General features: G+C 36.5%; 1 protein-coding gene across 1 annotated transcript in view; it reads left to right on the top strand.

The window, feature by feature from the left end:
- ptprfa (protein tyrosine phosphatase receptor type Fa) overlaps positions 1-27,213 on the top strand; it is a 210,893-nt gene that overhangs the window by 125,923 nt on the left and 57,757 nt on the right. The window contains exons 9-14 of the mRNA XM_016483884.1: positions 5,194-5,463; positions 10,077-10,658; positions 12,047-12,180; positions 12,692-12,836; positions 16,620-16,925; positions 23,375-23,568. Coding sequence (XP_016339370.1) covers positions 5,194-5,463; positions 10,077-10,658; positions 12,047-12,180; positions 12,692-12,836; positions 16,620-16,925; positions 23,375-23,568 — 1,631 coding nt within the window. The remainder of the gene's footprint in view (positions 1-5,193; positions 5,464-10,076; positions 10,659-12,046; positions 12,181-12,691; positions 12,837-16,619; positions 16,926-23,374; positions 23,569-27,213) is intronic.

Raw genomic sequence — 27,213 nt, 5'->3', positions numbered from 1 at the left:
CAAAGGTGGCAGCAATCCCCTGTCTGCTCTGCTCTGCTTCTTCTTCAGAGGGCCTGTTCTGTGAACTGCCAGAAAGCCTTTTGAGCTCTCAAGTATTTAAGCTGGCTAAAGCAGCTTTCATTGTTTGTTTTGGAATCAGCCATTTGGTGAGGACTTCCGATGTGGAGAACAATACAAACAGACAGAAAATATGATGGCAGAAAGCAAAAGAGGTTTTCGTCCCAGCGTTGTTTGTTTAAAAGACTGTCATTATCCTTCCAAAAACCCAGAGCGGTTGAACCCGGGCATCTGTTCTTCATATAGGAGGAAGATAATGTCCTCTTCATGTCACATTATCACAGAAACAAGCTGTTTCAGTTGGACAAGAACATCGAATGACATTGACAAATTAGCTTTTTCCCTTTGAAGTGTGAAAGCTCAAGGAAAATAGAAACAACATACTGTCAAAGAAAAACCAGGACTAACACAGTAAATACACTGAAAAATTAGTTCCCAGTTTAAACCAGAAAAAAGTTTACAGCTGAATGCCATAAGCCATAATTGCATTAAGACAATATTTTCTTGGTTTTATGCATTAAATAAAGTAAGTACAACAAGAACTACCCATGTATTATACTTAAAGTTGTTATTTTTTTACCATTTAAATAATTTATTTTTTTCGCATTACAGTAATGAAAATTATTAGATAGATAGATAGATAGATAGATAGATTTAAGAGTTAAAAAACATCTAGGTGATATTGCTTTAAAATTCCAGAAACCAGTAGACTCATTTACATTTACATGTAGTAATTTAGCAGACACTTTTATCCAAAGCGACTTACAAATGAGGACAATGGAAGCAATCAAAATCAACAAAAGAGCAATGATATGCAAGTGCTATGACAAGTCTCAGTTAGCCTAAAGCAGTAGTACACTTATAGACTCATCTGAAGAATATCAGGAACTTTCAAATAACCATAGCAGTGGTTCTTGATAAGGGGTTCTGGTTGGGTTAACATGACCCAGGTTTCTGGCAGTCGTTTCTAGGTCACTCCGATCTCTGTGCTGATCATCACTTCAGGTCTTCATGTCTTAATGCATAATTCACTTTATGTGGCCTCGGGCGAGATATCTGCAGCGCTGTTGTTCTGCAGTCTCTCTCATTGGCACCTGCAGAGCACAAATGAGACATTTCAACGCGAATAATCCCTGTAGTCTTACTTCTGACTTCCCTGGTCTATTATAGAGAACATTCATGCACATCTGCTGAGGAAGTTTGCCCAAGTTTTTTTTTTTTGCCACACGTGCCAATATGGAGTGAATTGCTGGCCATTAATATTTCTTACTTGCCAGGAAACTACCGGTATGTTTTGTTATTTTAATTAATCTACATAGTTTCCTCCCTGACAATAAAAAATACTTTATTGCTTATTTGTGTCAGAGAAAAGCATCATATATGAAATGATCCGTTCTCCTCCACTCTTTGAAGTGTATCATAAATAAATTCTAAATGATAAATTTTCCACTTGTTAGAAGATAAGCACTGTCTTTGTCACTGATATTACATATATATTTTAGTTTTTTTCTTCATTTAGTTTTTTTGTTGTTCTAGATGCAACCTTATATCAGTGAGGGCCAGACTATAGTATGTTGCAGTTTCTAACAAAGCCAGCTAACCTGGCAGTTTTACTCTTCTTTGGCATATTCTTCTTTTGGCTTGTTCAGTATTCGTATAAGACTTTTATTTGAGTTGGTTGAATCTGTAAAGCACGGCTTTGATGCTGATTAGAGACTGATTCTCCAATAATCCACCTCAGACCAAAAGATTTACAGCGAGTTGACACTGCAGAAGACGGTTCAAATGTAGTGTCCATCCCTGACAGCAGAAACATTGGCAGGATCAGGAGTTTGCTTGTTGTGGAATCCCTCTTTGATCACAGCTTGTTTCGGAGAGTTATCCAACCGTATTTTTTTCTGTTGATCAGACGAAGCTGAAATTGGATTCTTTGCACTGTTTTGTACATACTTTGATGCATTTGTTTGGATTGTTGATTCATTTATTGGTGTTTTAGTCTGTAGGTCACACATGCATGCTCTGTTGACTATCGCCTATGTGTGCTTTTTTGCTTCATTTTTGCACGGCCATTGATGTGCTTGGGATTGTTTGTGTGTGTCTGTGTGCATGTGTGTATGAAATCGCTTTTGCATTGAATAAACCTTGCTACCTGCAATCACGTCCCCTTCAAAACCTCCTCTCTCTCTCCTTGCGCTCTCTTTCTCTCTTCAGATTGCATGTGTGCGTATGTGTTTCTCTGCATGTCTAACTGCAAGCTTTCATTGCTCTGTTAACACTCCCAGCAATATTCTCACGAGATCAGTGACTAAAATCAGCTCAGCCCATTCTCTAATCTCACCACGGCCACTGGCATCGCTCACATCGCTCACGCCGGTCTGTTTTACTAGCCAGCAGAGACTTCTCAAACTTTCTTAACAACCTCTAACTGAGTGAAACTCTTGCCATCATGTCGTGACCATCCCTCATGTCCATGGGTAACATCATCCTCTCTATGTACAGTGACTAACGTGGATTAATGTGACGTCCCTCTTACACTCTTACACCTGCAGGCATTCCTGCCCGACTAACCAATTTAACTCAGTCCCAAAAGTCCAAACTCTGAGCTTATCTCTCAGAGATGATGATCAGTCCGGCAGCCTCTGGCCACGGACAGTACAGATCACACACCATAAGCACAGTTTGCTCAGTGTTTACCTGACTTGAATGAATGAATTTTGCAATAAATATTGATTTACTTTACCTGAACCTCAGCAATATGTTCAAATTACAAAAACCGAGTTAAAAGTTATGTGGTTAAAAAATAACGTGGCCTAACCAATCGCTGTTTTTGCCTTAACTAGCTACTATTGTTTGTCATTTACTTTTTTTTTTTTTGCATTGCATTGCATAAAGAAGCTCTACCCACAGTGGAATCTCATTGGTTGAAAGTCTCATTCTACACATTTGATTGGCTAGTTTTTTCTTGCTGCACACATTATTTAACTTTCACCACGGACAGATTTGTCACATCACACAAATTTGCAGTATTTTCTTACACAGTAAATGTTTGTAATGACATGGCCAACCAGCCACAATTGACACAAACAGTTAAACCTTATGGTTACACTTTATTTGGTAACACTTTAAGGTGTCCTTGTTACACGTTACATGTACTTACTATTGTAATAACAATAGATTATGCATAACTACATACAAGAAACCCTAACCCAAGCCCTAATCCTAACCGTAACCATATGGTAAGTACATGTAGTTAATTAATATTACGCAGTACTTAAAGGTATAATTAAACTGTAACAAGGTCACCTTAAAATAAAGTGAAGCCCTTTTTTTTTTACTTTGTCCTTGTTACATTGTAATTATACATTTAAGTACTGAGTAATACTAATGAGCTTCTTGTACTTACTATATGGTTAGGGTTAGGATGAAGGTTTGGTTTAGGGTTAGTTGCATGTAATTATGCATCATTTATTTTTATTACTATAGTAAGTATATGTAACATCTGTAACATGGAACATGGACAACCTTACCTACTGTAATAATTCAGAAAGTGGCAACTGTACCCAAATAAAGCATGTATACTGGGATAGAGAGAGATGACTGATTATTGTTGGAGTTTGGGTGATAGTTAGCGCTCTACTTTCCAGAAACTGCATTCAAGTCAAATAAATACTGAGCATTTGTAATCCCTCAGCCACATACTTTCCTCATTTATCCGCAATCATTTCCTGTGTGAAGAAATGAGCAGGTAATGACAAGGAAATGAACAGGTAATGTTCGGATTTGGAAGTGAGTTGGACTCTGTCAGAAGTGAGACTTGTTTATCTGTGAAATATAGGCAGATGTCTGGCCGCAGAGCTCCCTGTTAAAACTCAGCTGCCATCTGAAAACAATTCCACTTTATATAAGCAGAGACATTATAAAAGATCGGTTTATTAGCGGGCTCTCCATGGACGCTCTCAGAAGGCTGTTTTCCCATGAAGTCTACAGAAAATGCTCCTCGTTATGGGTAGCTCTGCAGATACACAGTGTGTTCGCTGTGTATTCAGTGGACAGGATGGTATGGCTTTGGCTTCACACCAAATAAATGTGTGTGAGGAGAGTCACAATCTCCTGCTGACAAATTATGCCATTCTTGATCTATAAGTTAGATGCATTTCTTTGCAAAAAACTTTATACAAAAGGCATATACAAAGGTTTTTTTTTTTTTTTACCAGAATTTCCAAAATAGACATTATCTATATACATAAAAAAAGATTTTGGTGAAATTTATTTAAATGTGCTGAAGTGTGTTAAACAGATCTGACAGTCTTATTGAGGGCTGAAAGCATAATCAAATGATCTGTATTTTTAATTAACAAGCATGCAAGAGGTGGTGAATGTTTAAAACTTTATAAATGACAAAAGGCATTTGAATTCTGAAGAAATTCAGTGAAATCCGAGCTTTCAGAGTCTGAATGTCCCTGTTTATATCTATGAAATGATAAAGGAAATGTGCATTGCACTGCTAAGCTATCAGTCACAGTGATGAGAAAGTCTAAAGTTCAAATCTGAGGTGTGACATTCACCTGTCCACTGTCTCTTTGAGGTTCTGAACATCTGTGAGCCCAAGATAGTGTGACAGAGACCTGAAGTGTAGAAAAAAGCACTGCACACCTCAGTGCTACTAGACTAAAGCTTAAGAAATGATTTTATGACCACCTTGATTGACGACCCTCTTCTTCTGCATTTTTAGTATGTATTTGTAATTCAAACTGAGTTCATTTAGTAATGGTGAATAGCTTTCGAGCGATTTGGCAGAAATTGCATTTAATGAGACAATAAGGAGACTCGACTTTAGAGACAAAAAAGGCCTTGAGATGTATTTACTGTCAAAACAGACTCTTATATGGTAAATGTTTACTATATTAAGGCTCTCAGCTCTGTTCCCCTGGTTTAGCTTGTCATTTGTCTGTTCAGATTAATCATTAAGATATAGAGAGAGCTAATTCATATTTCATATCTCTTATATTTACAGTACAGTCACTCAAATACAGCCCTAGATGTCATTGGTGTATAGCCAGAGCCATTCCTAAAGCATATTCTCTGCCTTACTGTATCTGTATTCTGCTTATAACATCACCTGCGCTCCTCCAACAGTCCGGCGAGTTCCGCCACGTTTCTCAATCCCGCCTACCAATCACGAGGTGATGCCAGGTGGCAGCGTGAACCTCACCTGCGTGGCGGTGGGTGCTCCCATGCCCTATGTGAAGTGGATGAAGGGGGAACAGGAACTTACCAAAGAGGAGGAGATGCCTATTGGCCGAAATGTGCTGGAGCTCACCAACATACAGCAGTCGGCTAACTACACCTGTGTGGCTATATCCTCTCTGGGCATGATCGACACCACGGCTCAGATCACCGTCAAAGGTAAGAGACACCTGAGATATAAATCACACAGGATCTACTTAAGGCTTGCACTTATATGAAAAGTATTCAATAGTCATGCTTAAATATAATTAAAGATACACTAACACTAGATTCACACGGGGCGTCAACGGTTGACGGAGGGCGTGTCTGAAGCTTGGCGCTGATGCAATCGTCATAGTGACAACAGCCAATTACATTGGACTGCAATTGGCTAGAGCCTGAGCTAGGCTTTTTGCATAAGGCGATCTGATTGGCTGACGCCTCCGTTGGCGCTTGAAAAGTAGAGAAATTTTCAACTTCTGCCGCAAGCAACGCCAGTGACGCGACGCCGACAGACCCACAGTTCAGTTCGGCAGTGCATGACGTCACCCATTCAAAGTAAATGAGAAGCGATAACGTCGGCGCCCCATGTGAATGTACCGTAATGCTCAAAGGTTTGGGGTCGTGATATGTTTTTGAAAGAGGTCTTTATGCTCATCAATGCTACATTTATTTGATCTAAAATATAGAATAAAAAAATAATATTGTGAAATAGTAATACAATTTTAAATAACTGTTTTCCATTTTAATATTTTTAAAATGTAATTTATTCCTGTCATGCAAAGCTGAATTTTCAGCATTATTACTTCAGTCTTCAGTTTCACATGATCCTTCAGAAATCATTCTATGCTGATTTGATCCCCAAGAAACATTTATTATTATTCTTATTAATATTAATGTTGAAAACAGTTGTGCTGCTTAATATTTTGTGCATACTGTGAAATTTTAAATAGCATTTATTTGAAATGGAATTATTTTGTAATTGTATAAATGTCTTTACTGACTGATTTATTGCATCCTTGCTAAATAAAAGTTCTTTCAATCAATCAATCAATCAGTCAATCAATCAGTCAATCAATCAATCAATCAATCAATAAGTCAATCAATCAATCAATCAATCAATCAGTCAGTCAATCAATCAATAAATCAATCAATCAATAACACCAAAAATTAAAATTAGTTGTTAATTTGTTGGTTTGGCCAAAACATTAAAGAAAAAAAAACAATTTGTTTGTGAATCAGTTATGCATACTACAATTGCAGAAACATTTATATTCAAATAAAGTAGCAATATTCCTAAAAGTAATGAAGTATGCTTGGTTACATTAATTTAAACGAATACATTTATTTTCTTAATCTTTGTCCCCAAGTGATCCATACAGCTAGCGCTGATATCAGTTGTGTACTTAAAGTCGCTGATTATCTGTGATTATCTAGACGGTAATAAACAAAGCTGCTCTAATCAGATTGGAGGCTGGGCCCAGAAACGTTGAGAGTGAAATCTCATCAATAACACACTCATGGGGATTCCCACCGACCCAGACAGACAGCGCATGCAATCACCTCATCAATGTTTCATCAGAGCTGAAATGTGATGAGGAGATCTCTCTCCTCCTTTATTCTGCCTTGACAGAGCGAACAAAATCTCTGAGCTCCGAATCATCATTAAGGATTATTTTTAGGGCTGTAACGCAATAATGAATGCATTCGAAACATTTCATTGTCCCAAATTTATCATGTTAAACGCTTGCTTGAAAGAGCACACTCTCTTTATTACTGTGCTGTGAAATCTAGAAAGGGGCTGCACTGTGTCGTTGTTGTAAATACTGTTGTTCACACACAATGGTTTAAAGATTTAAACAATAAAATGACTCTAAAACACAAACAGGCTTTCACTGAAGGTGTGCTCAGAGACCAGAATATCATACAACCCTGGGAATGGGTTCTTTAAGTCTAGCTAGTAAGCACAACTCACTATTTTTAACAACTCACTCTGAACAATTTAGAACACAATAGCAACCACATAGTAACTCGCTCTAAACCACTCAGCACACTTTAGCTACAGCATAGCAACACCCTGGCAACCACCAGCAACAACATAGTATCCAGGGCTGGGTAGTAACTGATTGCATGTAATCTGGATCCGATTCCAAAAATTAAGTACTTGTAATTAAATTATATTACATTTTAAGTTACTCAGACTACAGTAACTTTTTTTCATTTCATGATTACATATTGTTACTTTTTTTTTCATTTCATGATTACGTATTATTCACACAATAGCGATAAATTATTCATAATTTATTGATTCTCAATATTTTTTTTTATTTACATGTAATGCAGGGATTCCCAAACATTTTTTGTCAGCCGAACTTCTTTTACCTTATATACATATTTACTTAAAGTACCCCTGAGATTTTAAGGTAATACGGTAATAATTAACACATATGCATGTTCATGGTTCTCTGATGTTGGCTAATGGTCACATGACATGCGGGTAAACAAATAAAATATTTAAACTTTTTTTTTAAATCTTTTATTTTGATAGTTATTTTAAAATGATTTATTTTATTTGAAATTTTTATGATTTAATAATTATTAGCTTTTCATTAAACTCACAGTTCCTTCACGAACCCCAGTTTGGGAAACCTTGACGTAATGTTTAAAGCACTTTGTGTTGTTAATAACAATGAATGGAATATATTCTCTTTCTCTTTGTATTTTATGCCAATATGGTACAAGATTATCCTCTTTAAATCAATGTGATAAACGAGCTAGTTCAAAAGTAATCTAAAAGTAATAAAAAGTAGTCAGATTATCTTACCTAAAATGTGTAATGTAATGGATTACGTTACTGACTATGCAATTTTTGTCATGTAACTTGGAATCAGTAACAGACTTTGTAAATATCTACCCAGCACTGATTACTGTACTGTATCAGTTTGTAAATGTGCGCTGCTCTGAGCTTCATTAGTCAGTGAACCGGCAAGCGTTTACTGGTGTATCTAGGGAAGTGTTTAAAATAAAGAGTCAAAGAGAATTTCAGCTCAATTCTGGCAAATAGAGTCGAGTTACAACATTAGCATTGATTAAAGCGTGTTGAGTGTACCTGCATTACAGCGGGTTTTTCTCACTGCCGTTTTCCGTCATGCATTATCATGTTAGCTGAGGTTAATATCATGTGTTTTGGGATTTCTTGGCCTATAGCAGCTGTGGCTCTTTAAGCCTCCTAAAGCAGCGCACGGCCACAGGCTTCACTGGATTTTTCTATCCTTTTCCACACTGCTGCTTATTCAAGCTGATCTGTTTGGATTCTGACAGCTGTCCAATCGCATATAGCACAAAAGTTGTTTAGAGTCGATTTCAGAAGCTATTTGATGACAATGCAGGCATTTTTCTTCCCGCCTGTGGAAATAGGGTGAGCTGATTGAACTGATACAGACGCAGAATAATTGTAATAGCAGTGTTTAACACAGCACATTTTGCTGCTTTGATGTCAAATGCCCTGAGAAATGTCACGGATCTATTTGCATTTGTTTGGCATATGTTAGCATGTCAGAACATGTGGTTTAGTAACACATACACTGAGAAATACATTGCAAACACCTTTTTTCATGTTGAGGATCTTAAAATAACCAGGTGTAATGACTTGATTACTTTTATTTTAACCGTCCCTTTTCCTGTCTTGGATATAATAGTTCCATCCATTGGTGGTCACAAGACATCGGGGTTTCTATATGTTGTGAACTGGCTTTTCAGTCCTGATACAAAGAAAGCTTTGTTGACTCCCGATTGAACTAATTCGAAGCCTCATGATGGTGATTCAGTGGCGTATCAGTGTCCTGTTCATGAAATCCCTACACAGGCCATGTGGCAAAATACCCAAAAATATGTCTGCGTGGTTTGTTTTTGTCTGTTATCTAACATCTAAACCAGTGTTATTTTAGTATTATTGCCAAGGCAACATTTCTAAATTCTCTTGTCTTCTTTTTTAAAGTATGTTTAAGTAATTCATCTAATATTCAGATTTTACTTCTGTTACTGAAAGAAATGTTTTTAATAGTTTTAGTTAACACACCGACTTGAACATATATCGTTATATTCTATAAAGCCTGTCTATTTATAGTTTTAATATCAGCTTAGTGTCTTTGCTGTCTATGAGCTGTTGATCTGTGAAGCTATTATGAAATAGTTTTTGACCAAAACAAAAATCAATCAACCGCTCATTTAGCTCATTAAGCAGTATTGCATTATATAGTGACTGACTATTATTAAAGTGTGTTCTTTATTGTGTAATGATCTTGCATTAATAATACAGCTCTGTTTGCACTGGGATGTTGACCACTGTAATTGTTCAAACTGAGAAATATTTAAATTTTTAGGAAATTCATTTGAAGTCCTTGAAATAAATTGATAGCACACAGTGTTTTAAATAAGAATGTCATTGAAAATTAATCGGGGGGCAAATACTACTGCTGAATAGACCAAATTATGCGTTTCTGTTGTGTTTTAGATATAATTGAGTCTAATTGGCTGTTAAAATGAAGTGCACTGAGCTGTACTGCTGTCAATACACACTAATTAATGAAGGAAAACACATCACACTGTTCTTTTTGGGTCATGTGTTGAGGCAAGTTGGAGCTAAACTCTGCAGGACACCGGCCCTCCAGGACTGAGTTTGGGCACCCCTGCTTTAGATGTTCATGCTCATGCAGACTTGCCAATATTATTGTTATTCTTCACAATCCTAATTGTCAGGAAACTAAATACATTGGTTTCTTTTGCATTCTCAGCTCTGCCCCGTCCTCCGACCTCTCTGATCGTCACGGAAACCACCGCCACCAGTGTAACTCTAACATGGGATTCTGGTAACCCCGAACCCGTATCCTACTATGTGATTCAGTACCGGGCCAAAGTCTCAGACAACGGCTTCCGGGAAGTGGACGGAGTGGCCTCCACCCGCTACAGCATCGGTGGCTTGAGCCCGTACTCTGAGTACGAATTCCGCGTCATGGCGGTCAATAACATCGGCCGCGGGCCGCCCAGCGGGACGGTGGAGACCCGCACCAGTGAACAGGCGCCCTCGTCTCCTCCCCTGCGCGTTCAGGCCCGAATGCTGAGCGCCACGACCATGCTGGTGCAGTGGGAACCTCCAGAGGAGCCCAACGGACAGATACGAGGATATCGAGTGTACTACACGCCTGACATGCACTTCCCGCTCAGCACATGGCAGAAACACAACACAGAAGACAGCAGCCTGACCACTATCTCCGGCCTGGTACCTGACATCACGTACGGCCTCCGCGTGCTGGCGTTCACCTCCGTGGGAGACGGACCGCCCTCGGACATACTGCAGGTTAAAACACAGCAAGGAGGTAAGATGTGTGCCCATGTAATTTATTGTTCAATAAAAGCACGATATCAATATCAGTGCTATTTTAGTATTAGTTTTGTCAGGACCACTATCGTGGTTCTATCGTGGTTCTGGGCAAAAACCTCCCTGCCCATCCATGCAGCCTGTCATGAATGAGCAGGGAGAGCAGCAATAATAAACCCCTAGGGTTAACAGAACAGAACAAGGCAGATATCATTAATGTACTTAATGATATTTAAGTGTAACACTTTATTCAAGATAAAGGAGTCTGATTAGCAAGGAATATCAGAAAGCCAAGTCCTGACTGTGGCGAAAGGAGGAGCTGGGGATGGAGGAGGGTAATTTGCTCCGGAGCAAGCTGAAAAGCTGCTGAATAATACTGAATAGAGCTTATATAGGAATGCCACGATAGGTGTCGTATTCCTATAGGTAGATGTGATCAGCTGAGAATCAGCTGATGCAAGCTTGACTCACGTGACCTGCCAGAACTAACGCTAATGCTTAATTTTTAATTTCTGTTTTTTTATTATTTTTAATTAGCTTTTATTTTTATTTTTTCATTTTTGTATTTTATTATTTAATTTTTATTTAATTACATTTTTAGTACTTTTTTTAAATATGCGCTTTTGTCATTTTTATTAGTTCTTGTTCTTTTTAAATAATACTGTTTAGGTTTAATTTAGCAATGTCAACTATGTTGTTGTTATTGATCCTTTTGTCTTTGTTTTTATGGATTAATAATAATAATTATAATTTTTATTATTAAAAGTGTTTATTTATTGATTTAATTCATTCTTAAAAATATATATTTTTATATGCTGATTGAGCATCAGTATCAGTGTTATTTTAGTATTATTTATATACTATTATTGGTTTGATCATTTGATTTTATTATTTTATTATTATTTCATTTTTTATTTAATAATATATAATAATTAAATTTTTAATTCCTCATTTAATTTTTTGTAATTTGTGCTTTTATAATTTTTATTAGTGTTTGTTCTTTTTAAATATTACTGTTTAGATTTAATTTATTTTTATTTCATTTTTATTTTCCAGTTTCGAGTTAATCATTTTAGTGCTTCAACTTCAACTTATTTCAGTTAGTTGCTAAGACAACAGTTCTCATTTTATTTATTTATTTAGTTATTTATTTATTTATTTATTTATTTATTTTTAATTTATATTTTATTTCAGCTTTGTTCAAGTTAACAAAAATTGTTATAGTTTTAGTTAAAAAAATGTTTAATATGTGCTGAGAAAAGAAAAGATAATTCTGAGACATTACAAAAATAAGATTATTGAAAGACATTGAAAAAGATAGCTTCAAAAGTCAATAGAATGTGTGATTTAACTGTATAGTAAGACAAACTCTGTTTCTGACTGCAGTGCCGGCACAGCCCACTGGTTTTGAAGCAGAGGCAGAGCTCGACACCCGGATCATGCTGTCATGGCTGTGGCCCGTTCAGGATCAGATCACCAAATATGAGCTCACATACTGGGAGGCTGACTCTGACAACAAGGTAACAGCTAAGATCACTGAATCTCAACTATATATATATCAACTATATAAATATTTATTTATTTTTATAAAAAAAACGTACGTTTATTAACGTTGTTGTGCTTTTATCGTTTTATATTTATATCGTTTTATATATGTTTTATATTTATTTCAGTTTTAGTTTTGATAATTTTAGTACTTGTTTGCAAACTTGTTTAGTTGCCAGGGCAAAATTTCAAATTTTCTTTCAAGTGTTTTTTAAACATGTTTTTAAACATATACTTTTTTAAGTACATGTTTTATTTTTTTTTTCCAGTTTTATTTCTGTTACTAAGTTTTATTTAACAATGACAACATTGCATATTACAGAGCAGTTTATTACATACTGCATACAATTTCACATATATTTTTACAAAGTATGTACTGTACTATGCAGTATGCACTTGTACACTAACTGTATTAGTATACTAATAATGCATTCTGAACAGCCTATGTGTGTGTCTCACTCTGTCTTTGTCATTTATCTGTCACAGCACCATATCATCTTTAACCCAGCTGGTTCGTATGCTGTCGAAGGCCTGAAGCCAGACACACTCTACAAGTTTACTCTAGCCGCTCGCTCTGAGATGGGACTCGGGGTGTACACACAGCCCATAGAGGCCCGGACGGCCCAGTCCAGTAAGTGCCAGCTGTTCACTAACTCAAACTATGACCATTTCTTAGAACCTCAATACTGGCATAGTCAAATCGCCTGAAGATTGTTAATAAGGTATGTTTTCAGCTTTCCATTTGTGTTTTGTTAACCATGCTGCACCATATCACTCACTTAAAACAAATGAAACATTTAGTGCAAGAGTTTACAAATAAAATGCAAAGATTTGACCATCAAAAGCACAAAAATGTCATCTTGGAATATTTGCTACATTGGTACACAGAATGCATGATTATTTTTGGCTACAAGACACATTAATTAACAAACATTACAAGTGGCATCAGTGGAAAAAAATAAAATGCCATAAAAGTGTAGATTAAAATATCTCTATATAATGTTATCTATCTCGCCTTATCGCCATACAAAGGACCCTGTGTTTTCCAGAGCAGAGCAGCACTGGCGTCTGTTTCATGCACATCACACCAGCTTTTTGAGCGTCAAAAGCCCAGGAGGTTCTGGTTTGTGGTTCAGAGTCCGTGTAGAGCTGCAGTGACCGTGGAGTGCGCCACGCGCTGATTGTGTGTATTCTCGGTGGCGTCAGAATGACGCAGTCAGTACGGCTTAATCTCTGTCCTCATCTTCCTCCGACTCCAGAGATATGGACCAAAGCTGAGATATTTATGACAGCTCCTCCGAGAGATCTCCTGCTATGTCAGCTTTGAGAGGTTTGATCTAAGCCGTTCCTAAGCTGTTCTTGGTTCCCATAGAAACACTGGCTTTTTCTTTATGTCTCCAAGTCCGTCTTTTTTGTCCTAGCGTCTCTGAGTCACTGTCCTCAAAGACCTGAGACACCAAAATCCCTCTGTCTTTCTGTCTCTGTAATTCTGTGCCAGATCCTACATAAGCAGCTACCTTATAAGGGAGCGTGTTAACCCAACTTTAATGGTAGTGACTCAGTAGGCTTCTGAACACAAAAGGAAAATCTTGAATGTTCATAGTGAAGTTAAATCTTATTTACATATACAGCACTTCACACTGATTCAAAGCAGCTTCACATTAACACAACAGTTTTAATGTTGTAAGTGGCATCATTTATGAAACAAATTCAATTTCAGCTATAAAGCAGCTCTACAGAAGATGATATTGTCATTATTCAGCTTAATTCATTTCAAATTTTGTACTTATCCGAGAGTGCAGTTAAATCTAATATTTCTGAGTATTAATCATCTTTAAACCATGTTTGTCATGTTTCAAAAGGAGAAAAATGTCCCTATGACTCATATACTTGATGTTTTTGCTTAAAAAGCAGCAAAAGAGCAGCGTGAACACTTTAAAGTTGGCACGAAACAGAATTGTGATCATTTCTTCCCTATTGTGACATATCAGAGTGAAATGGAAAAAAAACGCAGGGCTGGACTTTTGTCCATCAGGAATTGTCGTTTGCTAATGGCTGCTTAAAAAAATAATGATGTGCATAGATAAATGAATAAACAATGCAATATACCAATAAAAAATAAGAATTGTCCATTTTGATTTCAGTTACTTAAAAAAATCTCCTTGTTTCAAGGACATGAAAAACAGCATTTTTAAAGGGAATAAATCATCCAAAAATGAATTTTCATTTTTGAAAGATTTATTCCTGTAAAATCCTGTCTGGGTAGGCAGCTCACTAGCCTCTCTCTTTTTTTTTTTTTAGACCTTTCCTACCTCTTTATAGCTTTCTCTCACCATTAATGTACCTTTCCTCTCACTTCATTCTCCCTCATTACCATCTGCTCCATTTTTTGCTGTCTTAAATATTTATTCATCAATTTTTTCTGGTTTTTATTTCTCCTCAGTGGCCATTTTCTCTCTCCTCTATATTTTGTTTCTTCACTTTTCTCTTTTCTTCTTGTATTTCATTCACACTTTCCTCTGCTGCAGGTGACAAATACACTTGCTCTCTTTCTTTTTCCTCACACTTCATTCTCTCTCATAACCGTGTGCTCATTTTCTTATTTGCCTGTATTTATTCTTTTTCTCACTATTTTTTCTTCTTCTCAACTCCCACTTGAATTTCAGATGTGCGTACAGTGTCTCTCGTCTCTGTGTCTCCCTGTTTAATCTTGTTTTCTCACCCATTTCTCCCACCTTTTCCCACACTTTGTCTTTTCTCTCTTCATTTCCTCTCCTGGTTTCCTCACTCCACAGGTGTCGACCATCATATTCTCCACTCACAAATATGTTTCTGTGTGGAGTCTTATTTTATGCATTTTTTTCCTCGGAAGCCATTTTCCGCCTGCTCTGCTGAACAAAACACAGGAGTGATATGGTTATCACATTTTCATACTGCTGCTGCGCACATACGGTACACCATCATTGTTATCATTCATAAAAGCCAATATGTCATGTCTGCTGCTTCTTCAGTCAGAATCGAGTATTCCAGAGAGCCGTGTAATAATCCTACTGTATATTGTTTTAGTTTGCCGTGTTCTCAGGATGGGATAGACAGGAGCAGCGGGATTTTCTAGCCAAAGACAGTGTGTCAGACAGAATGTATCTGTTATCTCTGTCATACTTACACAGATACAGAGTAGAAGTGAGCCATCAATCTCTGCTTTCACCACAAAACACAATATTTAGACTACAGTATGCGCAGACTTTTTAAAAAAATTATGCAGTATTCGCTCTTATAAACAAAGGTTCCAAAAATTGTTTTAAATCTTGACGACGAAGCAGAAATGTTTAAAGTGCAGTCGTTTATAAGACTATATTGTATTGGTGTGTAAAGCAGTGATTCTCAACTACGGGGACTTAAACGGGTTCCAGATTTGGTTAACTTTAGAACAGCACAAAATAGCTGAATTGTGATTGATCTCATGTTTGGTTTAGTTTTCAAAAAATCATAATTTTTGCATGGCTTAAAGATTTGTGTATCACTGCTTTAAAGACCCCAGTAAGGCTTCACTTTTCATCTTCTAACAGACATAGACTACTATTCAAGTTTGGGGTTGGTAAGAAGTTTTTGAAAGGAGTCTTTTCTGCTCACCAAGGCTGCAATTATTTGATTAAAAATACAGTAACAACTGTAAAATCGTGAAATATTATTACAATTTAAATCAACTGTTTTCTATTTTCTAAAATACATTTTAAAATGTAATTTATTCCCATGATGCAAAGCTGAATTTTCAGCATCATTACTCCAGTCTTCAGTGTCACATGATCCTTCAGAAATCATTCTAATATGCTGATTTGCTGCTCAAGAAGCTGATTCATATTTTTGTGGAAACCAGAATACATTTTGATGAGTAGAAATAGAATTTTTGTGTAACATTTTAAAATTCTTTACTTTCACTTTAGATCACTTTAAAGCATTCTTGCTGAATAAAATTAGTATTCTTTACAACAAACAAAAAAAACACCTTTCTGACCCCAAACTTTTGAACAGTAAATCAAAGGATGACTAAATAGTCTATTTCCAAATACTCCTCCAAAATGAGTTTTCATGGTGCATGTTTATACTTATTTCTATATGTTTGTGTTTGTTACTGTATTTGCCAGCTCAAGAACCCTGGGTTCTTAAATTCTTAAACTCAAGTTTTGCAAAGAACCATTATGTTCATTGCTAGCCGGTTGCATAAACTTGCATACAAGTTAGCCATAACTTAAAGTCAGTTACATAAAAAGGTAGACTGATCTAATTTGAATCTGAAAAGTAAGACCGATTACCCCTTGGCAAACTACTTGTTAGTCAGACAAGTTCTTAAGACACACAGAGGCTAAGTTTATGCAACAGGTCCCAGCTCATGTGTTCCTGCACCCCTTTCCAGCCCCGTCCGCCCCCCCACAGGAAGTGCACCTGATCAGTCTCAGCTCCACCAGCATCAAGGTGAGTTGGGCGGCTCCTCCGCCTGCCAGTCGCCACGGCAACATCGTCAGGTACTCTCTGACCTATCAGGCGGTGTCAGGCGAGGACCAGCAGCGTCACGAGGTCAAGGACATCCCCGTGGATGTGTCCAGCTACGAGCTGGAGGGGCTGGAGAAGTGGACGGAGTACGTGGTGTGGGTCAAAGCGCACACAGACGTGGGGCCCGGCCCGGAGAGCAGCAGCACCCGCGTCAGAACCAAAGAGGACGGTAATGCTCGGCTCACGGGTGCTCCAGATCTGCTCTCCGCACCTTCTAACTCACCAGCACTAACTCCTCGCTCCGGGTTTCCTGAGAGAACGGCATGAATCCACGCCTCCCTGTGTGATTCTCTCTCTTTCTTCTGTTACGCTGGAGTTTATGCCTGCTGTTCCTCACTCTTCTGTTATTAATGTGCAGCTCTGGTGCAGCAGACACAGGAAGCAAGAGAGCAGGAGCTGGTCTCTCTGTCTCTATAGTGGAGTGAAAGTTCAGGACAGCGCTGGTGTTTTGTTCTGTGAGTCAGTATTTGCTGTGCGATGAAAAGAGAATGAGTGGGCGAACGGAGAGTTTCGGTGGGGATCACGCGGCACATCGAGACACTCCCACACACCAACATGGACCTTTATTTAGAGAAGGTTCATATAGATGTAACTAAAACAAGTATTACTATTACTGTTACCCATAGTTAATATCAAATGGGTGGAAAAATTCCACAGACTTACACAACTGTTCAAAAGGCTGCATTTATTTGATCAAAATACAGTAAAAATATTAATATTTTTTAAAATTATTAAAATTGTAAATAACTCTTTTATATGTGAATATACTGTAAAATGTCATTTAATGCTGTGATCAAAGCTGAATTTTCAGCATCATTACTCCAGTCTTCAGTGTCACATGATCCTTCAGAAATCATTCTAATATGCTGATTTGCTGCTCCAGAAACATTTCTGATTTTTAGCAATGTTGAAAACAGTCATGCTGCATACATTGTTTTTCAGTATTCTTTGTGTGAATAGAAAGATCAATTTTTATTTGAAATATAATTTTTTTTGTTACTACATCATTGTCATCATTGAATTAAATGCATCCTAGGAGTAAAACTAGGAATTTCTTTAAAAACAATTAAACCAAAGTGACCCCAACATTTTAAATGGTAGTGTACATTGAAGGACAAACCAGACTCTATTTATATATTTAGAATAGAATATCACAAGATTAGATTTGGGCCAGTGAGTATCCACTAAGCAACTTCCCTGAACACTCTGACAGCCGCTTAGCCCACGACATCCTAGCATCTTAGCAGTGAGTTTTGCATGAGCAAACAGCGCTCACATGAAATGTAAAAATGTAGTTACATCATACTCTGAGTGTATGTGCATGAGTGTGAGTCTGTCCATATGTGGGGGGCTCGTTTAATGCTGTACATTTCTGTCTCCACTGGGCTCAGCGGTTTGATTGACAGGTGAAAGCCGGAAGTACATGTCCCTTGTCTGTTAATCCTGTCAATCAAACGGCACACTCTCTTTCTTATATCCCATCTCCCCTCTTCTCTCTTTGTATTTCTCTTTTTCCTGGAGGCAAGTTTTTTTTTTTTTTTTTGTGGTCGCTACCAGTGCTGCTTGCAGTGGCAGTTTCTCTCTCCCTTAAGAAAGTGCTCTTTTCTGTTTCATTTTAACCCATCACATGCAGCCCTGGTAAAATCAGCCCTTTTGATTCATAACAGGATAAACATTGATTCCTTTCATCTTTCCCAGAACACATATGACATTAATGTTGTGTGCCTTAAATTTGCATTAATAAAGTGGCACAGCATAATTAAAAGAAAAAAAAAATAGTGGTGGTAATTAATATCACAATTAACCAGTCTAATATTCAGAACATAAATGTTTTTATTCAGCAAGGATGCATTAAATTGATCAAATATGACAGTAAATACATTTCATTTTTAAATAAATTTTTGTTCTTTTTGAACTATTCACCAAAAAAATCCTTGTTTTCACAGAAATATGAAGCAGCACAACTGTTTTCAATATTGATAGTAATCAGTACAGGTGCATCTCAATAAATTAGAATGTCGTGGAAAAGATTAGCTGATTGGCATGTCACCATATTCTAATTTGTTGAGATAGTGAATTGGTGGGTTTTTGTTAAATGTGAGCCAAAATCATCACAATTAAAAGAACCAAAGACTTAAACTACTTCAGTCTGTGTGCATTGAATTTATTTAATACACGAGTTTCACAATTTGAGTTGAATTACTGAAATAAATGAACTTTTCCACGACATTCTAATTTATTGAGATGCACCTGTATATTGAAATGATTTCTGAAGGATCATGTGACACTGAAGACTGGAGTGATGATGCTGAAAATTCAGCTTTGACAACAGCAATAAATTATATTCACAAAGAAAATAGTTACTTTACATTGTAATAATATTTCACAATATTACTGTATTTACTGTATTTGTAGATCAAATATACAGTATGCAGCCTTGGTGAGCAGAAGAGACTTCTCTCAAAAACATCAAAAAATCTTACCATCCCCAAACTGTTGAACGGTGTAGTTGTTGTGGGTGATTGCTCTGGTGCTGATATACACTGCTGGAGTGTTCTGGGTGGTTGTTTCTGTCCTATTCTGGTCTCTAGATATGGCTTGAATCTTTCCTGCAATGTAAGTCTGTGAAATATTTTACCATCTGCAGAGCAAAAATTGTAAGACTGACTGCTTAAAATAGTAATAGTATATTTTATGTAAGCCTATATTAAATCAAGCATGAGCAATAGTAATAGTGATGCTAAGCTTAGCAAGGAATAAAACTCTGAACGAAAGATTGATGCAGGCCTGGGGCCTGTTTTAAAGTTGATGCACTAAACTTGGAAGCTGCTGAACTTTATACGCGTTGTTCAGTTTCATTTCAGCTTATTTTGGAGGGTTATTAATCAGGCCAAAATGAGATAAATCAAGCTATTGAGTTTTCTCTTGCATATTCTGGCGAGAATAATGCGCTGCGGTGGCTGATAAGGCTTTAACGGCGCTGACTGAAAGTGAAAAAGCAAGGCTGCAGGTGCAGCCATTGATAAATTAGCTGTGCTTTTTATCTGTAAACTTTTCCATCGGTTCTTTTTACCTTTTCCGCCCATTCAGAGAAGCTCGCTGACATCCATATTCATCAAGCAGAACTGCTGCGACGAGATCATTCGTTAGCGAATCCCAGACAGAACAGAGCGTTTTTTACATTTCTCAACCTCTTAACTTGTGTATTCTCATAAATCAAAGCGCACACTTTGATTTGAGGCGTTCTGAGCTTGATAGTTTATTCACCGCAGTTATGAATGTCTTTTACGCAGGAAAGCAAAGGGCTAGGCTGCCGGGTTTGAGCAAGGTCACGGCACACAGGATCTGAATGCAAGCTGTATTTCTTATTAGAAACTCACAGAAACATACTGCCTTATAAAAGCGGCCCATGTGTTGTGCTGCATATTAGCAGCTTGTGATTAGATGTGGTCTGTGATGCATGAAGCAGGTCTCGGTAGACCACATCCTGGTTTTCACACTTCCTGCATGAGGCCGGGCTGAGAACCCTTATGGGCCTTACGCTGATCTCAGGTGATCTCTGATCTTTATCATATTACGGATCCTGCTTTTAGCAAATGGCTGCAATATAACAAAGAGTGAAAAATTTAAGGGGGTCTGAATACTTTCCGTACCCACTGTATGTAATTTCCCTGCGATATTGCCTTCATGCCTGGAACTCTGGGTAATGTGCTTTAAGAGCTGGAGTGGCATGAAGTGGCTGTGAGCAGCAAGCGTAGTGTGAACCTGTCCCCTCCAGTTGGTACGGTTTCCATGGAGACGTGGGGTGAGAGCGAGAAAACGAGGAAGTGAAAGTTGAGTGAGCGTGAGACGGTGGAGTCAGACGTCAGGAAGGAGCCGGAAGATTTGAGAAACAAAGTCTGTGCTTTCATCCCTCAAAGGAATGTTACGCGTTCAATACGAGTTAAGCTCTATCGACAGCACTTGTGACATAACATCGATTACCACAGAAAATACATTTGACTTCTTAAATGTTTTGTTTTGTTTTGAGATTATGATTAATGCACTCTTAGGAAAAAGTACAGAGCTGTCACAGCAGCACAACAAGGTACAAAAGCTAAAATGTACATCTTTGTACTTTATTTTCCCCTAAATAGAACATATGAGTACCTTAATGGTACATATTAGCACTTTAAAAGTGCATCGTTTTTTTTTTATTTCTTTAATTTTAGTTACCATTTTTTTGTGAAAGTGTGTAACACTTAGAAAGTTAGTACACAGTATACATTTTAGAACTGCATAATTATTTAAAAATAATAGTCTACACAAGTGGTTCTCAACCAGGGGGCTGCAAAATGGCTTACAATAACAAGGTTTAAAATAAGCTAAAACAGTTAAAGATATAAGCTGAAATTATATTTTTTTATTTTAATTTCTTCCCTTAACAGCTGCCTTTTTTTAAGATTGCATGAGGGAATTTTAAAAGTGTGATTTGTTGATCTGGTAAAGTCATGGAAATTGAAAATATGGGGGAAAAAACATTGATCTTAAGTAATTTAAAAAAGATTAAAATAATTTGAATTGGATGGAAATTGGGGTGTAATATGGATGGAAATTGCTATTTGTCAGTAAAAAATGATAATAACTAGAAAAGTCATGTTTATTCATTGGTAGAAAAAGTGTAAAAATTCAGTTGTTGTGATTATGAAATTTAATTATGTTGCCTATTTAGGATAATTATATTAATTATAAAGTTAATTCTTTTAATATATTTCCGCCCTGTAAACGTATGAAAATGATCAGCCTTTAACTATTATCTTTGACTATGGGGTTGCTTGAAGTCAAAACGTTTGAGAATCACAGATCTACATAATCATATCAAGGAAAATAATTGACAATTTGTGTCATAATTATGCAGCCCTAATTAAAATACACAGAGTTTCAAAAGAGTAATGACAGGAATTGAACATAAAAGTATGTGTGATAGAATGGATTACTGTGTAAAGCCAGATGCAGTTTTTCAACAATGTCATAAATACATAATGCCCAGCAAACTTTAACATGAAACGTGCCGGACTGAATTATTAATTTACAGTAGCTTTCAACCCCCTGCAACGCTGGTCTAGTTTACTCCATTGTAAGTTTAAGTCTTTTCCCCAAATTTGTGTCTGTGGTAATTGACATTATGCTGCAAATGGTGTCGAGTGAGCTGAACTTGTATTAAACTTGCACAAACATGCTGTTAAAATTGACCGTGTCGATGCCTTCGTTCCAGCTCGGGTCACACATCTGCAGAAGAGCACTATAGTTTTGTTTATCTGTTTTCAGGCATCGACTTTTTTCTCGTCTGGAGGTCAAGGCTGAATTCCAGCCAGCGCCAAGCATATTTATACAGTTAAATTACTCCAATTAAGCGCAGCCTATTTTGCTGACGTTCAGCACTTGAGCCTCCATAGATCTTCTGTGCTCTGAGCTGTTACTTCTGGGATGGGAGAGGCTGTTCTCTATCTGGTTATTAATCTCTCAAAGCTGCGCTTTTTAACCTTCACTCCTGTCTTCCCTCCCTTCACTGCCTCCTCTATTGACTATCAATTGACTGTCATTAACATCTACTGAACTGCTACTCTTTTGCACTCAAGTCGGATCTGTATTCAGCCCAAACTCCAGGGGGAGCTGAGCTGGCCAGGGGTGTTATGTGGGTTTGGTGAAGCCTGTCTCCCAGGCTCTCAGTCCAACACATTTATGTTTGTGAAATGCATGTCAGAAGGATAGTTCACCCTTCTTAATTTTATCACCCTTATGTTGTTTTAAAGCTATATGACATATATATTTACACTGGTTGTTTCCATGCAATTAAGGTTTATGGTGACCACCAGCTGTCAAGCCCTAAAAATGACTGAAATAAATTGAAAAAGTTGGTATTTCAGTCTAAATTATTTCATGAATGCTTTTATGGTATCTGTGAATGAAGTTTTGGCGCAACATGAGGGTGATCAATCCCTGTCCTTTTTGCAGGCTTTTGGGAATTTGAGAAATGTAATGTCTAAAGTAAAATTAAAGAAGAAAGACAACAGCTTACCTACTTTATTATTATTACATATTATTATACATTTATTATTATATGCATATTATTATACATGTATTATTATTATTAAATTTTTACTTTTTTATATATTACATATTTTATTATTCTATTAGTTTATAATTATATGTCCTTTTATTATTTCTTTTTAAAGCCCATTTTTGCAGGCTTTGTTGATTTGAGAAATGTAATATCTAAATATTATTATTATTATTATTATTATTATTATTATTATTAAAATACCTAACGTGAATAGATTATATTTTTATTTGTCTTAGACTTAGACTTGTAATATTAACATTTGAAACCTTAAAAAAATTGTCAAATATATTGGTAAAATGTTATTTTATTAAACAAATACACATGTAATTTTTTTTAAATATAAACTGTTTGAGAGATGTAATGTCTGAGGTGAATTGTGGAGATCAGATAACAGAAGTAAAAAGTTGTTCAAATGTGTTGGCTGTAGCCTGGGAGCTGGTTTGTACCTTTAGCTGACCTGTGTGTGTTGTGAGTGTGTGATGAAGCTCTAAAAGTTTCTTCTCTGCCTCCCACAGTGCCTGGCGCCCCTCCACGCAGGGTTGAGGTGGACAACGTGAACTCCACGGCCCTGCGGGTGTCCTGGAAGCCTCCTCTGCAGCAGAAGCAGCACGGACAGATCCGCGGCTATCAGGTGGTTTACTCACGGCTGGAGAATGGAGAGCCGCGCGGACAGCCCATCATACTGGACGTGGCCCTCCCCGAGGCACAGGTACTCACATAGAAAATAGAAAATGTGCAACCAAGTCACATTGTAAGGTCACAAAAACATGATCATATATATATATATATATATATATATATATATAAATTAAAATAAATGCTTTATTAGTATTTAGAAGCATTTTTAGTAAATGCAGTTAAATAATGTTCACAAATGAACATTACACTACTAAATTTAATCTATCCAAAAAAATAAATAAAAAAAGTTACTTTAGACTGTCATATATAACTGAAAATAAGACTTTACATTAATAATTAAACATCATACATTAATACTATTGTTTCAAGTTTTACATATACAAATTTTCAATTCTTTTTTGAGTAATATATTTTTATCACTTCACATATAAAATTATGTATTAATTTTCAAAGTAAACTACACATTCTTCATTTTTTGACAGTTTCCCTACAATTTCACCTCTTTCATAGATATACATCTATTTTTTTCTGTATGTCCCTTCTCAATATAAACTTTTCATTCCAACAGCTTCTGAATACATTTGGCGAGTAAACTATCATGTGCTTTATACATTTTAAATCGATTTATTTTTGAGATCAACCACATTTTAAAGCATGCAATTTGATACATAAAATGTTTGTAGTCATCTCAATCTGACAAAAGTGAAGTCAGAGAACTAATGTTGAAGAGTTTTATTCATAAGAGTGTAATTCCAGCTTGCAGAGTGTTATTCAAATTAAGTTAATATTAATATATATGTATTTGAGAGGAACTGGTTTTTGCTGAAATGGATCAGGAGCTGTAGTTGTGCTCTAATCCTTGCTGAGTATTCATGGGAGAGAGCAGCCGGCCGTGGAGAGCTGCTGTAGGATTGTTATGCGCGTTTAGCTTGCAGGAGCACGCCGACTCGCTGACTCCAGGTATCTGCCTCTCAGTCAGCCTGCTTTAGTGTGTGTGTGTGTGTGTGTGTGACAGGGAATTACACTACATGCATGACTTACAGCATGCGTGATGCTAAGAGACCTGTGCCTCATGAATGTCAGAACTCGAGGAACAGAACGAGACGCGAGTCAAACTGCAGGAAAGTTCAGATGCATCCTCGAAGGATCTGCCTCGTTCCCGTTGGCTGCTCTCGGTGATGCGTTCGCCTCTGAAGGGTGGAGAACCTCGTCTGCTGTTCACACATGCTCGTTTTGGGTTTTCAGATAAACTGGCACCTCTTTTTCCATTCGTCAGCTGCATTCCTGTCTTATCTGTGTGGAGACGAGGAGTCTTGAGCAAGATTCTTGCATCTGTGCACATTTGTTTTTATTATCAGATACACGTTCACTCATGCAAACTTAAAGTCATTAGTCGTCATACATGGACATCTATTTGTCACACAAACTTGACACTTTTGCATAAATACATTTACACATCAGGCACGTAGTAGAAACATATTGCATGTTGACTAGTAATCTCAATTCCCTTTCAATTTATTGTGCTTTATTAGCATGACAAACATGTATTTTTTTCTGGCAAAACTGTGAATATAGTAAAATAACAATAGTACAAATGCAGTAAACTATTATTATTATTATTATTATTATTATTATTATCTTGGAAAAGAGATTTCCAAGTGCTTTTACTTGCATAACAACTTTAAGTGTTTAATTAATTAATAATTTTTTTTATATTTTCAAATGCATGTATAGACTTTATTGTTTTACCATTTAATCGTAAAATATGATAATCCATTATAAAAACATTTATTTATTAATTTGTTCATTCATTCATATATAAACCACATTTAAAAACAACCATTGGTTGACCAAAGTGCTGTACATAAAATTACCTTAAGGGCATTAAAAGACAAATAAATTAATAAACAAACAATGCTATAAAACATTTGACTCAAACAATTGGGAATTAAAAAAAAAAAACTTTTTAGCCATCGTCACTTGTCCAAATAAATAAGATTTAAGCATAGATTTGAAAACAGAAAGAGAAGGTGCTATATTTATATGCATTTATATAATTTGTGATTAATATAATCTGTTCTATGTCATTTGCATCACAACCAACAATTTTGTCACCAGTTAAGTTTTTCAAAGTTTCGTGTTCTTGGTTACCAAGGAAACAACAGTTACATTGGAGAGCATGTGATGTATGAGAAAAATTAAGAAAAAAATCAAGGTAAAAAATATATATATTTGCGTGCATAGTTTCAAATTATACAAAAGTGGGGAAATAATCTTTAATTTGTGCAAGTAAGATAATGTCAAAAGACAAATTTGACATTAAAGACATCATTTGCAAAGAAAAAATGAATCAAACAATAGTTATTGTAAGCAAAGATGATCAGATCATCTCGGTTTGAGTCTTTGGTTGTTCTTTTGTTCCTGGCGTTGTTTAGTGAAGGCCAGCTGGACACCAGAGCCGTTTCCACATTACAGTCGATAAGCAGCAGTTTATTTGCTTGTTCTCTGTTCAGAAATGCCAAACGGAGTGCGTTCTGTTGCATTTGGTCTGTGGGGAGCGGAGGAAGAGATGAGAGGAGATGAGATGAGTTTGGGCTGAGCGCGGCTCACTCGTACATCACTTCCACGCGTGATGGATTGAATCTGTGCAACGTGTGCTGAATCATTTTGAGTGGCCCGTTCTGTCAGGTCTCTGAGGCTGATGACTGCTCTCTCACGCCGCCCAAGCGTTCGCCTGTGCCCAACTTTATGGCCACCATGTCCTTGTCTAAAAGATATGAAGTGGCTCTGGGCCGTCCGTCCTGATGAAGTCTGCCCAGCAGCTACGCTCCACAGGCGTCATTTCTCTTCACCCCCTAAAAACAGAGTAAAACTACATCTGCTCCAGAGCTTAGACTCTAATGTGAGCAGTCTCTTTTTATTAGCTGGCCTTTTTGCCTGCTCTCCCTTGACTAATTAAAAAAACGAACAGAGTGATGTGAAACTTTAAGACGTCATGGGTATAAACACACAGCTACATAAAGCCTTGATTAGCTGCTGCCTCCCAGGACTTTATGAGAGTTTATATGGCTCTAATATAATCACTGTCCATTCATTTTTAACAAAAAGGTTCAGCAATCAACCCTCATCTTATCAAGAGTCATTTCTGGCTGTGTAAGTTCTTGAGGTGGCTAAATGGCTGTTTGAAGAGTTATATTATAGATTCTTCATATCATTGTATTGGGCTCAGTGTGGTTAGTGTTAACTAAAACTATTTAAAAATTGTTGTATAATAAAGATAAATATTTATAATTAAACATGTATTAGAGTAAAATATAGAGCTAAAACATAATAAAAATATACGAATTATATAAATATATCAAATGTAATTTATAATACATAAAATTATAAGATGAAACTTAATAAAACCTAAAGGACAATTAGAAATAGAAAAAGCTGAAAAAAAATAGATGAAAATTTTTAATAAAATGAAGTACTACATTTACTAATGCTGAAATAAAAACAAAGCTAAATAAAAATGTTAAAAAACAAATGAATAAAAATTACAAATGCAAATAAATTACTACAATTAAAATGAAAACTGAAAATATAAAAATTCAAATTTAAAATATGAATAAATACTAAAGTATTTAAAAATGCTGAAATAACACTGATTGGGCTTAAATTTAACTTTCAAGTTAAATTTAACAGTACAGTAGAATAAAAATTGGCTTAC

Source organism: Sinocyclocheilus anshuiensis, unplaced genomic scaffold (genome assembly GCF_001515605.1).
Source record: "Sinocyclocheilus anshuiensis isolate Anshui unplaced genomic scaffold, SAMN03320099.WGS_v1.1 scaffold958, whole genome shotgun sequence".
Taxonomy (NCBI): domain Eukaryota; kingdom Metazoa; phylum Chordata; class Actinopteri; order Cypriniformes; family Cyprinidae; genus Sinocyclocheilus; species Sinocyclocheilus anshuiensis.
This window is presented reverse-complemented; position numbering and strand designations above follow the sequence as displayed.